Source organism: Nicotiana tomentosiformis, chromosome 1 (genome assembly GCF_000390325.3).
Source record: "Nicotiana tomentosiformis chromosome 1, ASM39032v3, whole genome shotgun sequence".
Taxonomy (NCBI): Eukaryota; Viridiplantae; Streptophyta; class Magnoliopsida; order Solanales; family Solanaceae; genus Nicotiana; species Nicotiana tomentosiformis.
Window position 1 is genome coordinate 47,224,492 of NC_090812.1, and position 13,155 is coordinate 47,237,646.

The following is a 13,155-nucleotide window of genomic DNA, read 5'->3' on the forward strand; positions in this document are numbered from 1 at the left end:
TCTGTCGCAAATTAAAAAAGAAAAGGGGATATTTCTGAGAAGCCCTTGTTGTTTCTTAATTTCTATATTTGCCCCGACCCAAGAAGGGTTTTTGAGGGGTTTACAATTACATCGTCAGTCGTCACTTTCACTTTTCATTGCATAGCCAGATTCATCCTAGGTTTTGAGCATTACGCGGTGAAATCAAGATGATGCGAATAACCGAAATCGCAAAATCCAAACCCTTGACCTCATCAATTGAAACCCTAAGTCACCAATTCATACAAAAATGCTTCGTCAGTCGAACAGCAAAAGGAAAAGGCAAACTCAAAGCAGGGCAGCCACTGAAAAGATCAAAAGTCTCAACGAAGAAAGGCGCAGAACTAGCAAATAAAGAACCACCGAGAAGAAAAAACGAATTCGACGAAATGGTTGAAGAATGCTTATCGTCTACTGCTCCAGTGAGATCATTGAAGCCCAAAGAACAAGCGCGAGAAGCTGAAAGAGAGAGAATGGGCTTAATTAGCAAAGCCCGAGATGAAGAGCTTAAAAAAATGAACAAGATGAAGAAGGAGTTTGCAAATCCATGGCCAATTGGGCCACCGGGTTTGGATTTGATTTCACTTGGGCTTGTTGATGTAGAGAAGCTTCCCAAGTACGAAATGACAGTTGAAGATGGAAGGAGGCTTGCGAAGGAGTACAGTAGGGTTTTAATGCGTAAGCATAGGCAGAGGCAGGCTGCTGAGACGACATTGTTGAGGTTGAAGAAAGAGGCAATTGAGGCGTTACCGGAGAATTTGAAAGCTGCTGCTTTGGTTCCTGATTTGACACCGTTCCCTGTGAATCGGTTTATGGCTACTTTAACGCCGCCTATTGAAGGTTATATTGAGAAGGTTAAAGAGGCAGCTAAGAAGAGTTCTGCAAAGGAGAAGCTTAGATGATTACGAAAGGTAAGGTGATACTTTATTGATACATTTTCGAGAATCCCTAATTTGCAATAAAGACAACATTACGAGCATGGAGTAAATTAGGCTCGACTAGAAGAAATAGGACAAGTAATCAATCAGAATGGATATAGAGGATTTCATATAGCTGATCCGAACTAGTTTGAGATTGAATCATAGTTGTGTTTGATTTTGATCTTATTTTGCCTCTCTTTGAGTTTGTACCCTGGTGTCTGATTTATTTGTGTGATGGTATGATACTATGATACAAAGATGCTTTATGAACTAAGACTTAAAAGGAAAAATGCTAATTTTGGTAGTAAGAATTATGTACTTTTTAACTTATCAAAAAAAGAAATATATACTATTTGATTGTTGTTTCTTACCTTAAGAAATTATTAGGACATTGTCTCCTGCAGTTTATGATCATCTAGGCTCTAGTTCCTTAAACGCAAAGGTGTTATATCTCTGTTGATATTGTCAATTGAGAGACCTCTTAGTGTCTTACAGAGTATTCGAAGAAATGCATACTATCTGTTCAAGGACACAACACACCTGGGATTATCCTTTCCTCTTTACTTTTCTTTTTATCCTCAAACACTTTTTTTTTGGGGGGGGGGGGTTGTCCTTGGGATTTAGTAGGCTGAAATGTGAGCTTCCTCAGTATACAACGTTTTTGTATAATGTATAATGCTCCATCATTTCTTATAAAAGATGACTTCGTTAAGTATTTCAGTGTTTGGTTGAGTATGGAGTTACATCGCAGATGACAGTAGTGGAAGATGGATTGGGTTTGGCGAAAGTATTTTGGTGATATTTTGAGTAGCAAAAAGTGACATACATGTGCCGAGAGCAAGTCATATATGAGAAGAGCTGAGATACTTGTAACTGAGAATGAGTATGCACTTAACAATGAAAGTTTGTGTTCCCACCTTTATGGTAACTCAGTTTCATCGAGGCCTATCAGGAAAATGATTCCATGAAGAAAAAAATGTTTAGTTATTTTTATGGCATCCCAAACACATCTGTAACCAGCACTATTACTGGGTTGGTTACTGTAATAACTATCTTTGTATCCCCAGAATGTTTCAGTTTATGCTCTTACATATTATCTGGATATACCAAGAATGTACTGTCTAATGAGGCTAATATGAAATATTTACTCATGGTGAGGCAAGCTCTTTTATTCTGATTCATGGTTTAATGAGTGATTCGGCACTGTACTGGACTTAAGAAAATTCTATTTCTTGATTGTCAAGGTGTTTACCATATTAATGTTACCATTTTCAAAAAAAGGTGTTTACCATATTAGTAATAATGTTCAAGTATTGAACTTGGTGCTATCTTTACCATGGTTTTGTGAAGTTGGAACTCAACCTAGATGGTACAATTCTTGATAAAATTGAAATTCAGCTTGTAGTAATGACATTGAAGCTTCTGCAGAAACTAGTATAAAATTGATATCATAGCGATAGTGAATTTTCTATTGGTATTTAACCTTTATCTAACTAGATTCCTGTACTGACTGTAATATTCTATGATAAGCATGCTAACTACTGTATGAAAGCATTGATGCAAGGATTAAAATCCTCCTTTCTCTGAACAACCTATTGTGGGGAACTAATTATCTCTTTCTTATGTTCTTGTCAATGAATAGATTGCGTTTCATGCTATTTCCATTAAGTAAACCCTCAAAGTATTAGATGTTAGGCTTTCTTATCATTGAGGTTATGTATTGATGAGCTTAACAGCTTCTCCCCCTCCTTTTGACTTTCTTTCATCTTACTGTGATTATTTTTCTTGTCTTGATATGAAACTAGTGCCTGTTATATGAGTCGAGCAAAATAACTAGTGATTGATAAATTCATTGACTTGGTAATTTGATTCCAAATGCAGTTGGAAGCATTTTTTTATGGAGATTGCAATGTTTTCTGGTGGCCTTGTAGCGGTATGCATCCGTTATTTAGCAGCAAGAGGGCACTGGAAAACAAGAAGTTGAATAAGCCTTGTAAACGCAGCAACTATTCACTTTGTTTTGGTTAAACTGGCGTCTTTTGCTTTTTAGATATGTCATGTCTTGCTACGCCAAAATATACTTGGTCCATTGCACTAGGTTTGTATTAGTTATAAATCTCTTGATCAGGTTGCTTTACTTATTGGTTGTTAATACCACTTTCTGGGATCTATATCCTCTGTACGGTGGAGTCATTGTTTCTTCCCTTTCAATCTGGTCAGGCTGCTACCGATATATACGAGTTTACTTAGCTTAACTAGCTCTTTTTTTCTTCTGAAAATAAGTTTTCTTACTACGACAGTAAGACAGCAGTTCTATTTATTAAGATTTTGAATACTAAATTGAGTAGCTGTATAAAATATGTTCATTCGCCCTTTGACGTAAATGTATCTCCTGACATTTATAGTCATGAAGAGTTTAAAAAGAAGGTATTTGAAGGTCAGGCATCCTAGTGTTGGAAACCAACGACTATACAGTTTTCTACCATATCATGACGGTAGTGAAATCAGGTTGCTGTAAATAGGCTAAAGAATTAGTAAATTTTGTGGAAATTGGAAGTTAAACAAGAAAAGTTTAACTCATAAGCTTAACTTTGAATAAATCAAACTCTGACAATTACTATTGTGTTTCAGAGTGAAACATTTGTTCACTCACAGTTTTAATTTTTTCTACGTGAAATTCATATCTAATTGCAAATTAACTTCTAAATACTTTTAACTGCATCAGTAACTATTCTTCACTCCTTAAGCTAGCGCGACAAGAAGAAATCAGTTAGTCTAATCAAATTTCTCAATTGTGAGGACGCTATCGCATGGGAGATTGATCTTGCGTCCTATCTGGTATACCAGTGGTGTTGTGGACATTCCCCTCTGACCCTTAACATTGAATGCATGAACAAAATGGCAATAAAACTGGGCCATTGTCTCATTTGCTTAGGCGCATTTCAAGGCAAAACGAGAAAGTAATCCAAATTGTTCCCCCAATGCCTAAAATTGGTATTTTGGAGAGGCAGTATTCACCTGCCTGGTGGGCTGCATCAGATATTATTCTCAAAATGCAACACTGTAAAGCGTCAGACTAATTGTCCCAGTTGAGACTACTTTTTAGCACTGAAACTACACCAAAAAAAAAATTAAAAAATCAATTCTTAGTCGTAGCTACTAAGCATGTTCCTTCAAAAGCAGTGTCTAAAAGACACCAATGATAAAGTGGTTCAATGTTCAACAGTGTAGAAGTAGATATAGAGGTCCGAAATACCAGTTCCCCCTCCCCTCTGCCAGCAGAAGACACAAACTCAAAACGATATTAACAGCCTAATAAATGCACTTCAAGGAGCTAGTCCATACTAAATGCACTTCACGGAGCTGGTCCAAATTGACTAGCAAGCCTAGATGTCCCTTTGGCCAAGCTAGTTCTTCAAAGTAACATCGAAAGAGCACTGTTTTACTAAGAAACACGCAACACGTCTTCAACAATGGAATTAGGCCTGTCTAACGAGTTGCAGCAAGCAATTCTGAAGGCCCTTTACTTAAAAAGAGTGTCAACACAAGTTATTATTGCATCTGTTAAATCAACAGACAGTTGCATCAGTAAAATAGAGAACAGGTAGCTGTTATTGCATCTGTTTCATCAAAGCATGAATAAATCTTCATACAGAAATACTAATGCATAAAGCTTAATCATATTACTTAAAACGGTACATACAAGAGTTCTCTCTTTTTTGTATTAAATTCAAACTCCACAGAAATATTTGAGCGCCCAGCAGGAACCCCAGTGACAGCACTATTTAAATCAGGAAATTTAGATTTTGTCAATGTCCTCGTCTTCAAACTCAATGTAGTCATCACCATCACCATCATCTTCTTCATCCAATCCGTTAACCTCATTGAGCCTAGTGTTCTCTGGCAACTCTCCGTACGCCTTCAACAACCTCGCCTCATCTGGCATAAACTTCAGAATCACATCAGCTTTGTCATCCTGCCAAAATCCAAACAGGAGATTTAAAAAAATTATTAAAGAGACGGCCAAATCGACATTCCATAAGAACTGAGATAACATAAAAAGAGCAACCTAATGATGTGAATAATCGCCCAAACAACATTACAGAGACAAGATTCTCACAAACAGAAGAGGCACATTTAGAAACTCAAAGATGTCCCCTGCACTCTTAACATGGAATCACAAATATCAAGACTTCATATTTATGCTTTCTTTTAACCGAGAAATTCTTCTGCGGCCAACTCAGGACCAACCGCATCCTTCAAAACGGGGTAGTTGGTCCTCCCCTCTACTCTTCTCCGCTTAAATACTAAGCTCAGTTCGCATGGCACAGGGCTCAAGCATGTGACCCTAAAGACATAAGGCAACTTGAACTAAGCCCTGGGGAAATACTCATGACACTTAAATGGCCAAACATAAGCAAATAAAAATAAAATTGTATATTTATACTCTGATGACACTTATAATTATCAAATACACAAACTGCAATAGTGCACATCATGCGTTATTATTAAGGTTATCAAGATCTTACAATAATTGAACGAGAAATATGAACCATCTACTCATTCATTTTCCTTTCCTTTTCTTTTTGGAAGAAAAAGATAAAAGCCACAACACCTTTAGAAACTGAAAATTCCATAGACAAATACATAAAACACAGACAGAAAGGGAAAAGCAAAATCACACAGCTTTTCAATTAATCGATCACCAACTTTAGCTCAATCTTAAACCAGCCGATTCTCTATATATTTTATCGCACCATTCTGGTCCATCAAAATCATAATTTTTAATAGGAAAAAAAAAGGGTGTGATAAATAAAGGAACAAAAATCCCAGTTAATTAATAGAGTCAACGAAGCTTGAATAAAAGAGAAAAATTAGGATCTTGCCTGATAATCACGGAGGCCGACAAGGATGATATCACCGGCGGCGATCCAAACCTTCTTATGCATCTTACCACGTATGTGACAAAGACGTTTTGTACCATCAATACACATAGCTTCACAACGCCCATTACCGAGCATACGAAGAACCTGAGCGTATTCCTGTCCGTCTTCCTTAAAAACAAGCTCTCTCTTTTCGTCATCAGCTTCGTTCTTTCCTCTCTTCCTGTTCTTTCCTCCCTTTCCCTTGTTCTTCGGCATGATTGGTTTTTGCTTTGATGGTGGATGCCCTTAACCCTAGATTGAACGATATATGAATGAAACCCTAGAAATGACTGAAGAAAGCTTCAATTTTTTCTTATCTGAAAAAAGAGAACTATTTAATTGATTGTGGTTTTCCTTTCCACTTTATATATGAGTTTCGTTTGGCTTTTTCCACCGAGGTAGCGTGGAAGCTACGACAGTTGGTGGTTTGACTATTTTAACCTTTGGTCTTTCTTTGGCGGTGGGTGATGAGCCTTGATATGTGAGGGCAAAAGTGGAAAAGCGTATGCATGTCATTTTCCATTTTTAATTTCAATTTATGAAAAAGTAATAAAAAAAATCAATTTTGTTGCTAATTTTTTCTTTTTTCAGTAAAAAAAAAAAAGAAAAAAAAGAAACTATTTTCGGTTCATATTATGTATTTGTCAAAATTACGTTTATCTCTCTTATTATTTTTTGCTTTTTGAAAACGTTAAATACTGTAAAAGGACAAATCTAAAATTTCAAAACTTATCGAAGGAACTATTACACTATTAAACACGTCAGAGTCAACTCAAATAATTTTACGTATTAGATTGCGGTACACTCAATTATCTTTATTCTATTGTGATTGGGAAGAATTTCCTCGTATTAAGGACCAATGCTGTCAATGCATCTCCGATTGAAACTTAAACAAGAAATTCTTTTCTCTCCCTATTATTTTATTTAGATAATAAAAATATTCGCCAAAAAAACAAGTAATGTTCCACCATTATTCAAAAGCGTGACTTACGTCAATTGATTCTCTAAGATTTCATTTATCACACTAATACTGTTTCAGTCTCAATTTATTTGATACTTTTCAGTTATAGATGACCAGTTATCCAATTTTGGAGTTAAATTAGCTAAGATTTAACTAGAAGCGTTCAGAGATGATGACAAATGATTTCTTAAAGGAATAGGTAAACAGCTTTGGATGAGCATCTCACAACGTTCTTTAAAGATTCCTCTGGTAGTTCAACTAGATCAGGCTCTTGACACCAATAAAGTTCTACTCCATTTGTTTTTCTTTTACCGGTAAAGTTCTATAGAAACCCCATTTGAGAAGCATAATGTGCCATTCGTGGTGCTAACAAAATAAAAAACCCCAAGTTAAATAATTTAGGACGCACAATTTGAGGTTCAATCAGCAGCAAGCATCAAAGAATAAGGGAATCCCTTGGCAGAAGAAACACAGAACATATGCCAATACAATGAAAGGGAAAGGGCCAGAGTTTGTAACCAAGTATACCATTCAGTTTATTTTCCTCTTCCATAAAACAACTGTGAAAGAACATGAAACCATTCTATTTCATTAGAGCTACGAACATTGTTGAGTGCAATGAACAAATAGTTGAAGTGGTTAGATTTTAAGAGTTGTTCTAACTACTGCTGGATGTGACTCCAAAAGCAGCTGATAAGCATGAACTTGTTTATTTGGGTTGGGTGGGGGGGAATGTTGCTACTTGGTACCATGCTGATAGACATGTATTGAAACATTGCTACCTCTGCATAGAAATGTTAAAAGAACCAATTCACAATCACAATATTCAGGACAAACTTATGCTTCGTTGGCATTTTGTCCACTCCCTCAATTCCATTTACATCCTTCTCATTTTTTCTAGCAGAGCATATGGATAACTTCGGCTAAAGGAAGATTAAGTACAGAATGCTTCAAAACCAAGTAAAATTATCTAGCACGGGCAAGCTGAGGTTCAACTGGCAGCAGGCAGTAGAGAAACAAGCCAATCCATTGCAAAAATAGAGCACAAGATACCTCATCAATGCTATTGAAGCCCAATGGCCAGAGCTTGCATGGGACCCCCCAAATTTCAGTAAAAATATACTCTGTAATCAACCATATCATACAACACCTAGTAAGTTTTAATTACCACCTTCCGTTCGGTATCCCCGGTTCTGCAGGAATGCTGTTTATTTAGAAAAAAGAGTTTGCTAGCATATTCATACAAAATCGGCTACATATGTTGTACACTGTCTACTGCAGCATGACATTTTTATTAACATGTTAACAATGTTCAGGGCAATCTGTGTATCACATTTGGACATATCACAGTAACCAACATTCTTACACTCATCAATTCCATTTACATCCTTTTCTATCTCTGCAGAGCATGTGGATCTGGGGAAAGTGATTTAGTACAAAATATTTCAATGCCTAGCATACGACAGTTAGCCCTAAACCTTGCCTTCTTTGTTTTATCAAACCAAGAAACATTGGGTGTTGAACTCATCCGAGAAGCAAAAACAACAATAGTAATTGACATTGTGGGAGCAAGGAATCAGTTCCTGATAGTAAGTTCAGCCCTGAGATGGAGCATACCGTTAATAAAATATGGACTGTCCTCAGCGATGAAAGAAGGCCATGGTATGGCAAATAGATTGCGGTAGCCAACTGCCTTGCCCCCCGTAAAAGTGTAGTTACCTTTGTATTTGCTGACATACTCCTCTCCTGGTTTTGTTCTTGCTGCAAATTCGTAATCAACAGCAAAAGCAACAGAACCCTTTTCCTGCATACCCAGAAAGAGACCAAAACAATGGAAAGAGCTTTGCTGATCCATGTTGCAATGTGCAGACAGGAAAAACCCTTGTCCCCCTAAATGAAATGCTTGAGAATACACTCTTCCTGAAGGGAAAAGGTTAGCACATTCCTCCCGCTTAAGATCCAGGTAGACTACACATTGTTGCCGTGGAAGTTCAAAATCAACCACCTTGACAGGTCGATACTTGTAAGAACGCTCCACAAAACGACGACTAGGTGATGACGATTCTTCTGCAGCTTGGTTTCGCTGACGATGAGGGGCCTCAGCTTTATAAAAGAGGGCCTCAAGAACAAGCTTGGATGCAAATTCATGATCAAAGTCATTACATGCCAGAACCTTCCGAAGCTTTCGACAACTCATGAAAGGAAAACGGATGCAACGACCAAGTCGCGAACCAAGGATTTCTCGTCGTTCCTCAAACTGTGGATAATGAGCCCTTGTCCACTTCAACACGAAGTCGTACACTGTATCCTCTGATGCTACCTGGAGGTCATCACTGGACAAAATAGCCTCTACTCCAGCAAGAGGCAACTTCATAACCTCTTCCTGAAACCTGTCCAAAGACAATGGGCTCATTATCAAGACAGAGAAGTGTGACAGCTAATCAAAACTCACCAAAAGCAACAATAGATGGAGACCGACTTTTCACTTGTTCCCAATCCATCAAAACAACTTAGGGGCTATGGAAAAGAAACTTTTTCATTCTTTAACAATTCATAATAACGAAGATGCAATTTTGATTGACGTAGACAGAATTCGAGGAAAAATTTTCCGGCACTGGATAAAAAAGGTCTCCTAGCAAATACTAATTTATTGCCACTGCATTGACCAATGGATGCTGTGGAGACTGAAATATCATTATTTGGCAAACATACAGCAGCATCAGAAAACAAACTTAATAGAACATAAGAAGAAATAGAGTGAAATAGAGTTTGGTCAGAAATGGAACTGACTTGGTAATATCTTTGTATCTTGCAGCTAGGAATTGTTCTGCGGCATCAGTCAATGGCTGAACAGCTTCAGCCATCAGGACGCTAGAAGGAAGCTCCAAATACAGCAAAGCGGACTCTGGAGTCATTGGTAAATTACGCAGTTGCCGGCTGCAATACCGCATGCAAGAAGCAACTTCAAACTTGTCGGCAGCCATGAGTACATCCAATAAAGCAGGCGCTGTATCAGTGGTCAATGTATTGCTATACATAAAATTCAGGAGCTCCATCAGTGCAGCTTCCTCTGCTCCATGGGAATGGAAAAAGACTATTCATTCCACATGAAATGGATAGGAATTCCTACTACTTCTCTAAGGTAACAATATTTTACCCACAATTATCAAATCACTAGCACTAGATGAAATGAAAGAAAATTCTCCGTGCTTTGCAAATTTCTCATTAAAATGGCAAGGGAAAAACTATGCTCACACAGCAAAGCCCAGTCCAAAATAACTACCAATAAGAGTTCATTGCATGATATAATGTGAGTCTTAAATTCCTCATACCTGAAGCATTAATTCTTAGAGTTACTTGTCTTTGCTCAGACTCCCTCATCCCATTGGAGAAGAGCTACATAAATTACAAGAGAACACTGTTGATTCTTCACGTATAAACTCTAGACGGTGCTTAACAGCTTACATTTGAAAAAGGATGTTTACCTTGTAGAAGAATGGGCTTCTTGCTGCTAAAATTGGGGAGCTGATATGTAAGGTTTTAACTTTAACAACTCTTGGAGAATCAAAGTTCCAAGATGAATCATCAGTGTTAGCAGCTTCATCTCCTGCACATAAAACATAGCATGGCTATCTTTTGCATGGTATTTTGGAGTAGCAGTAAGAATCAAACAAATGACAAGTTTGAATCCGAGAGTAAAACAAAATACAAGTTATGAACACCATGAATAACTAGAGAAACATGTCATATGATATTGCAAAAAGATAAGCATCAAAACTAGAAAGTGGAAAGAATGTACAAAAAGATAAGCACCAAAACAAGAAAGCCAAAGGAAGTGGAGGAAAATGCAACAGTATGTTATACAACATACACAGACAAGAAATACTATTGACTCCACTCTGCAACATATAGCAGCAGTAAAAAGGTCAGTAGAGACGTATGCTCTTTAGATATCGTCTTCTTCCTTTCCTTTTTCACTCTGTACCTACCACCCCTTGCAAGGAAATGTTTCCTTGTATAACGAAAGATTCGGTTAACATTTGTTTACAGTATGCCTACAGATCACCTTACATGGAAACAAGGTATCCTCATTCAAAAAAAAAAATTGATAGGTTCCACAATCAAGTTTAAAATATAAAGAACAAAAGAAAGCGGCCTAATGTAGCAAACCTGCTGGTGGCTACTATATGAATTCATCTTGTCATAGATAAACAGACAGCAAAGAAGAAAAATTTATGTCTATCTCTTTAAATCCCTTGAATTGCACACACACATTCAGAACACTCAATTATTCAATATCTATAAATACCTTTCAGCAAATAAATCTACAGAGACTCAGTTACATTTTTGTAATGTTTACTGATGTACATGCCAAATCTCTGAAAAATAGCTTATGACCAAATCCTTATGTGACCAAATCCTTATGCAGGCACCAATAAGTTAATTTCAGTATTCAACATCTCTCTGCATAAAGAACTGACTTCTAAATTACAGTTGTCCTAGAATCTTATAGAAAAAAGATGAATGTCAAAGGAAAAGACTCCATCAAAACAAAACCTGAAGAGTCAAATAAATCTACATTTTAGATTTATGGTTCCTACGAGATCACTCATTGGCTCATCGCTTCATATCTCTGACTTAAATGCGTTCCTGTAATATTTCATTTCTTTGTCTTTGAATTTTAATTCAGCAGAGTAGCAGTTGAAGTATCACCTATTTCGAGAACATGCATGGAAATTTCAAAAATCTCATTGTTTATCGAAAAACATAAGCCGACGAAAACGAAATGTAGGATTAGATTTGATTACCATACCTGAGTGTGGTTCTTCGATCATTGCAACAACTGACTCATCTTGATTTTCATTCTCAGCATCTTCAGTATAAATTTGGTTACAGCTTATAATCTGCTCTTCAGGGCATGCAGTGATATCCAAAGCTGCAAGCAAGTGGCACGTCTGGTTATCATCAGAGAAAAAGATAAGCCCATGCAAGAATTAAAGAGCACAAGTCTAACCAATATGCATTACATTCATAATTAGGGAAGCAACAGTGTTTTCATGACCCCCTCATCACTCCCTCTTTTCCCTCCCAAAACAAAAAAAATACTACATTTAATACAACTTTAACAGCACCTATTTCAAATGGAAAATGGAGAATTTGTTAAAACATCATTTATATCACGTTCTATAACAACAAGAACTATGATATGTTAACGAGATAATTTAATATAAGAACAAGAGCAGTAGACAGTATATGATGTTATCTATAAGATCAAAGATCATTTAAAAAAGAAAAAAATAGTTGCCTCAATCCCCCAAATTAGTAAGGGTCAGAAATATGAATCCTCTATCATTTTCATTCTACTAGGGTCCAGTTCATTCAAAATATTTAAGCAACATAAATACACTGTTCATAAATTAGTCAGAAATGAAAGCAACTGAAGCTTAAAGAGATACCAGTTCAAAAATTAGGTACAAACTCGAGCAACTGAGCTTAAAAGACCAATTACAGAGCTAATATAATAATATAATTAAGAGAAAAAGGAGGGAGCAAAAGGACAAACCCATATCCTTGTTGATATCATCTCTACGTCGTTTGCGATTGCGGGCCCAATCAGCTAGACTCTGACAATGAAAGCCCTCGGGGTCGAGCGGGTCGGCCATAATCTCGATTCGGAGGAGACGGTCGGAGAAGTTGCTGTCGTTGAATGCAAACCCGAAATCGGGGTCCCGGGCACGGTTAGGAGAGTATCCCGGATCCATTATAGCCGTTCTCGGGTCGAAAAGATCCAAATTCTGATCCTTCATCACTGAAAACTCTCTCTTTGCTTTCGTCTCTGAGATGTGGGTGTGTGTGTTTTGCGTGGGGATGGTTCAGTTTCGGTCAGCGGGCGGAGCAGGAGTTGGTTCAAATAGTTTATTTGTTTACCAAATTTTAATTTAGAATTCAATAACTTAAAAATAGTTATAACTTAAAAATAGGAAACTACGGCTGCAACTCTGGCCACCAATGACTTATAGATATACAAGTGGGTTTGATTAATTACAGAATCAAATTTGAACTATGTGTTAGAGAAGGAAAAAAAAAAACAATAAAAGAACCTCTAGATAGTACTAAGCTATGTTAGATATATAGTACTAAATTATGTTAGTTAATTAAAATAAGATTCGTTATAAATTATAATTAAATAAACTTTATAGCATAACAAGGGTAAAGCAATTTCTACCAAAATAAATTTTGTTTTCGGAGCTAACTTCATACCTAACTTTTATAGTAAAGAAATATGTTTTCTAGTTTTTCATTTTCTTTCTCTTTTTCTTTTATCTGATTT

The 13,155-nt window shown here is 36.8% G+C and overlaps 3 protein-coding genes across 4 annotated transcripts; 1 reads left to right on the forward strand and 2 right to left on the reverse strand.

Annotated features, from left to right (window-relative positions):
• Positions 1-19: 19 nt before the first annotated feature.
• On the forward strand, positions 20-3,193 carry LOC104107310 (uncharacterized). The gene is made up of 2 exons (XM_009616073.4): positions 20-929; positions 2,820-3,193. The coding sequence occupies exon 1, from the start codon at positions 189-191 to the stop codon at positions 918-920; it is 732 nt and encodes a 243-aa protein (XP_009614368.1). The 5' UTR covers positions 20-188; the 3' UTR covers positions 921-929; positions 2,820-3,193.
• A 1,339-nt stretch (positions 3,194-4,532) lies between these two features.
• LOC104107308 (eukaryotic translation initiation factor 1A-like) lies at positions 4,533-6,211 on the reverse strand. Its single transcript, XM_009616072.4, has 2 exons — positions 5,825-6,211; positions 4,533-4,914 (listed from the first exon to the last, which is right to left on the reverse strand). The coding sequence occupies exons 1-2, from the start codon at positions 6,077-6,079 to the stop codon at positions 4,738-4,740; spliced, it is 432 nt and encodes a 143-aa protein (XP_009614367.1). The 5' UTR covers positions 6,080-6,211; the 3' UTR covers positions 4,533-4,737.
• Positions 6,212-8,083: 1,872 nt separating this feature from the next.
• On the reverse strand, positions 8,084-12,753 carry LOC104107307 (BTB/POZ domain-containing protein POB1-like). Of its 2 annotated transcripts, none has more exons than XM_009616071.4 (6): positions 12,415-12,753; positions 11,638-11,760; positions 10,310-10,431; positions 10,157-10,220; positions 9,615-9,894; positions 8,084-9,214 (listed from the first exon to the last, which is right to left on the reverse strand). In XM_009616071.4, exons 1-6 carry the CDS (start codon positions 12,629-12,631, stop codon positions 8,401-8,403), a joined length of 1,620 nt encoding a protein of 539 aa, XP_009614366.1. In that variant the 5' UTR covers positions 12,632-12,753; the 3' UTR covers positions 8,084-8,400. The 2 variants fall into 2 exon arrangements, with proteins under 2 accessions (XP_009614366.1, XP_009614365.1); XM_009616070.4 differs by having other exon boundaries at positions 12,388-12,752.
• Between the last annotated feature and the right edge of the window lie 402 nt (positions 12,754-13,155).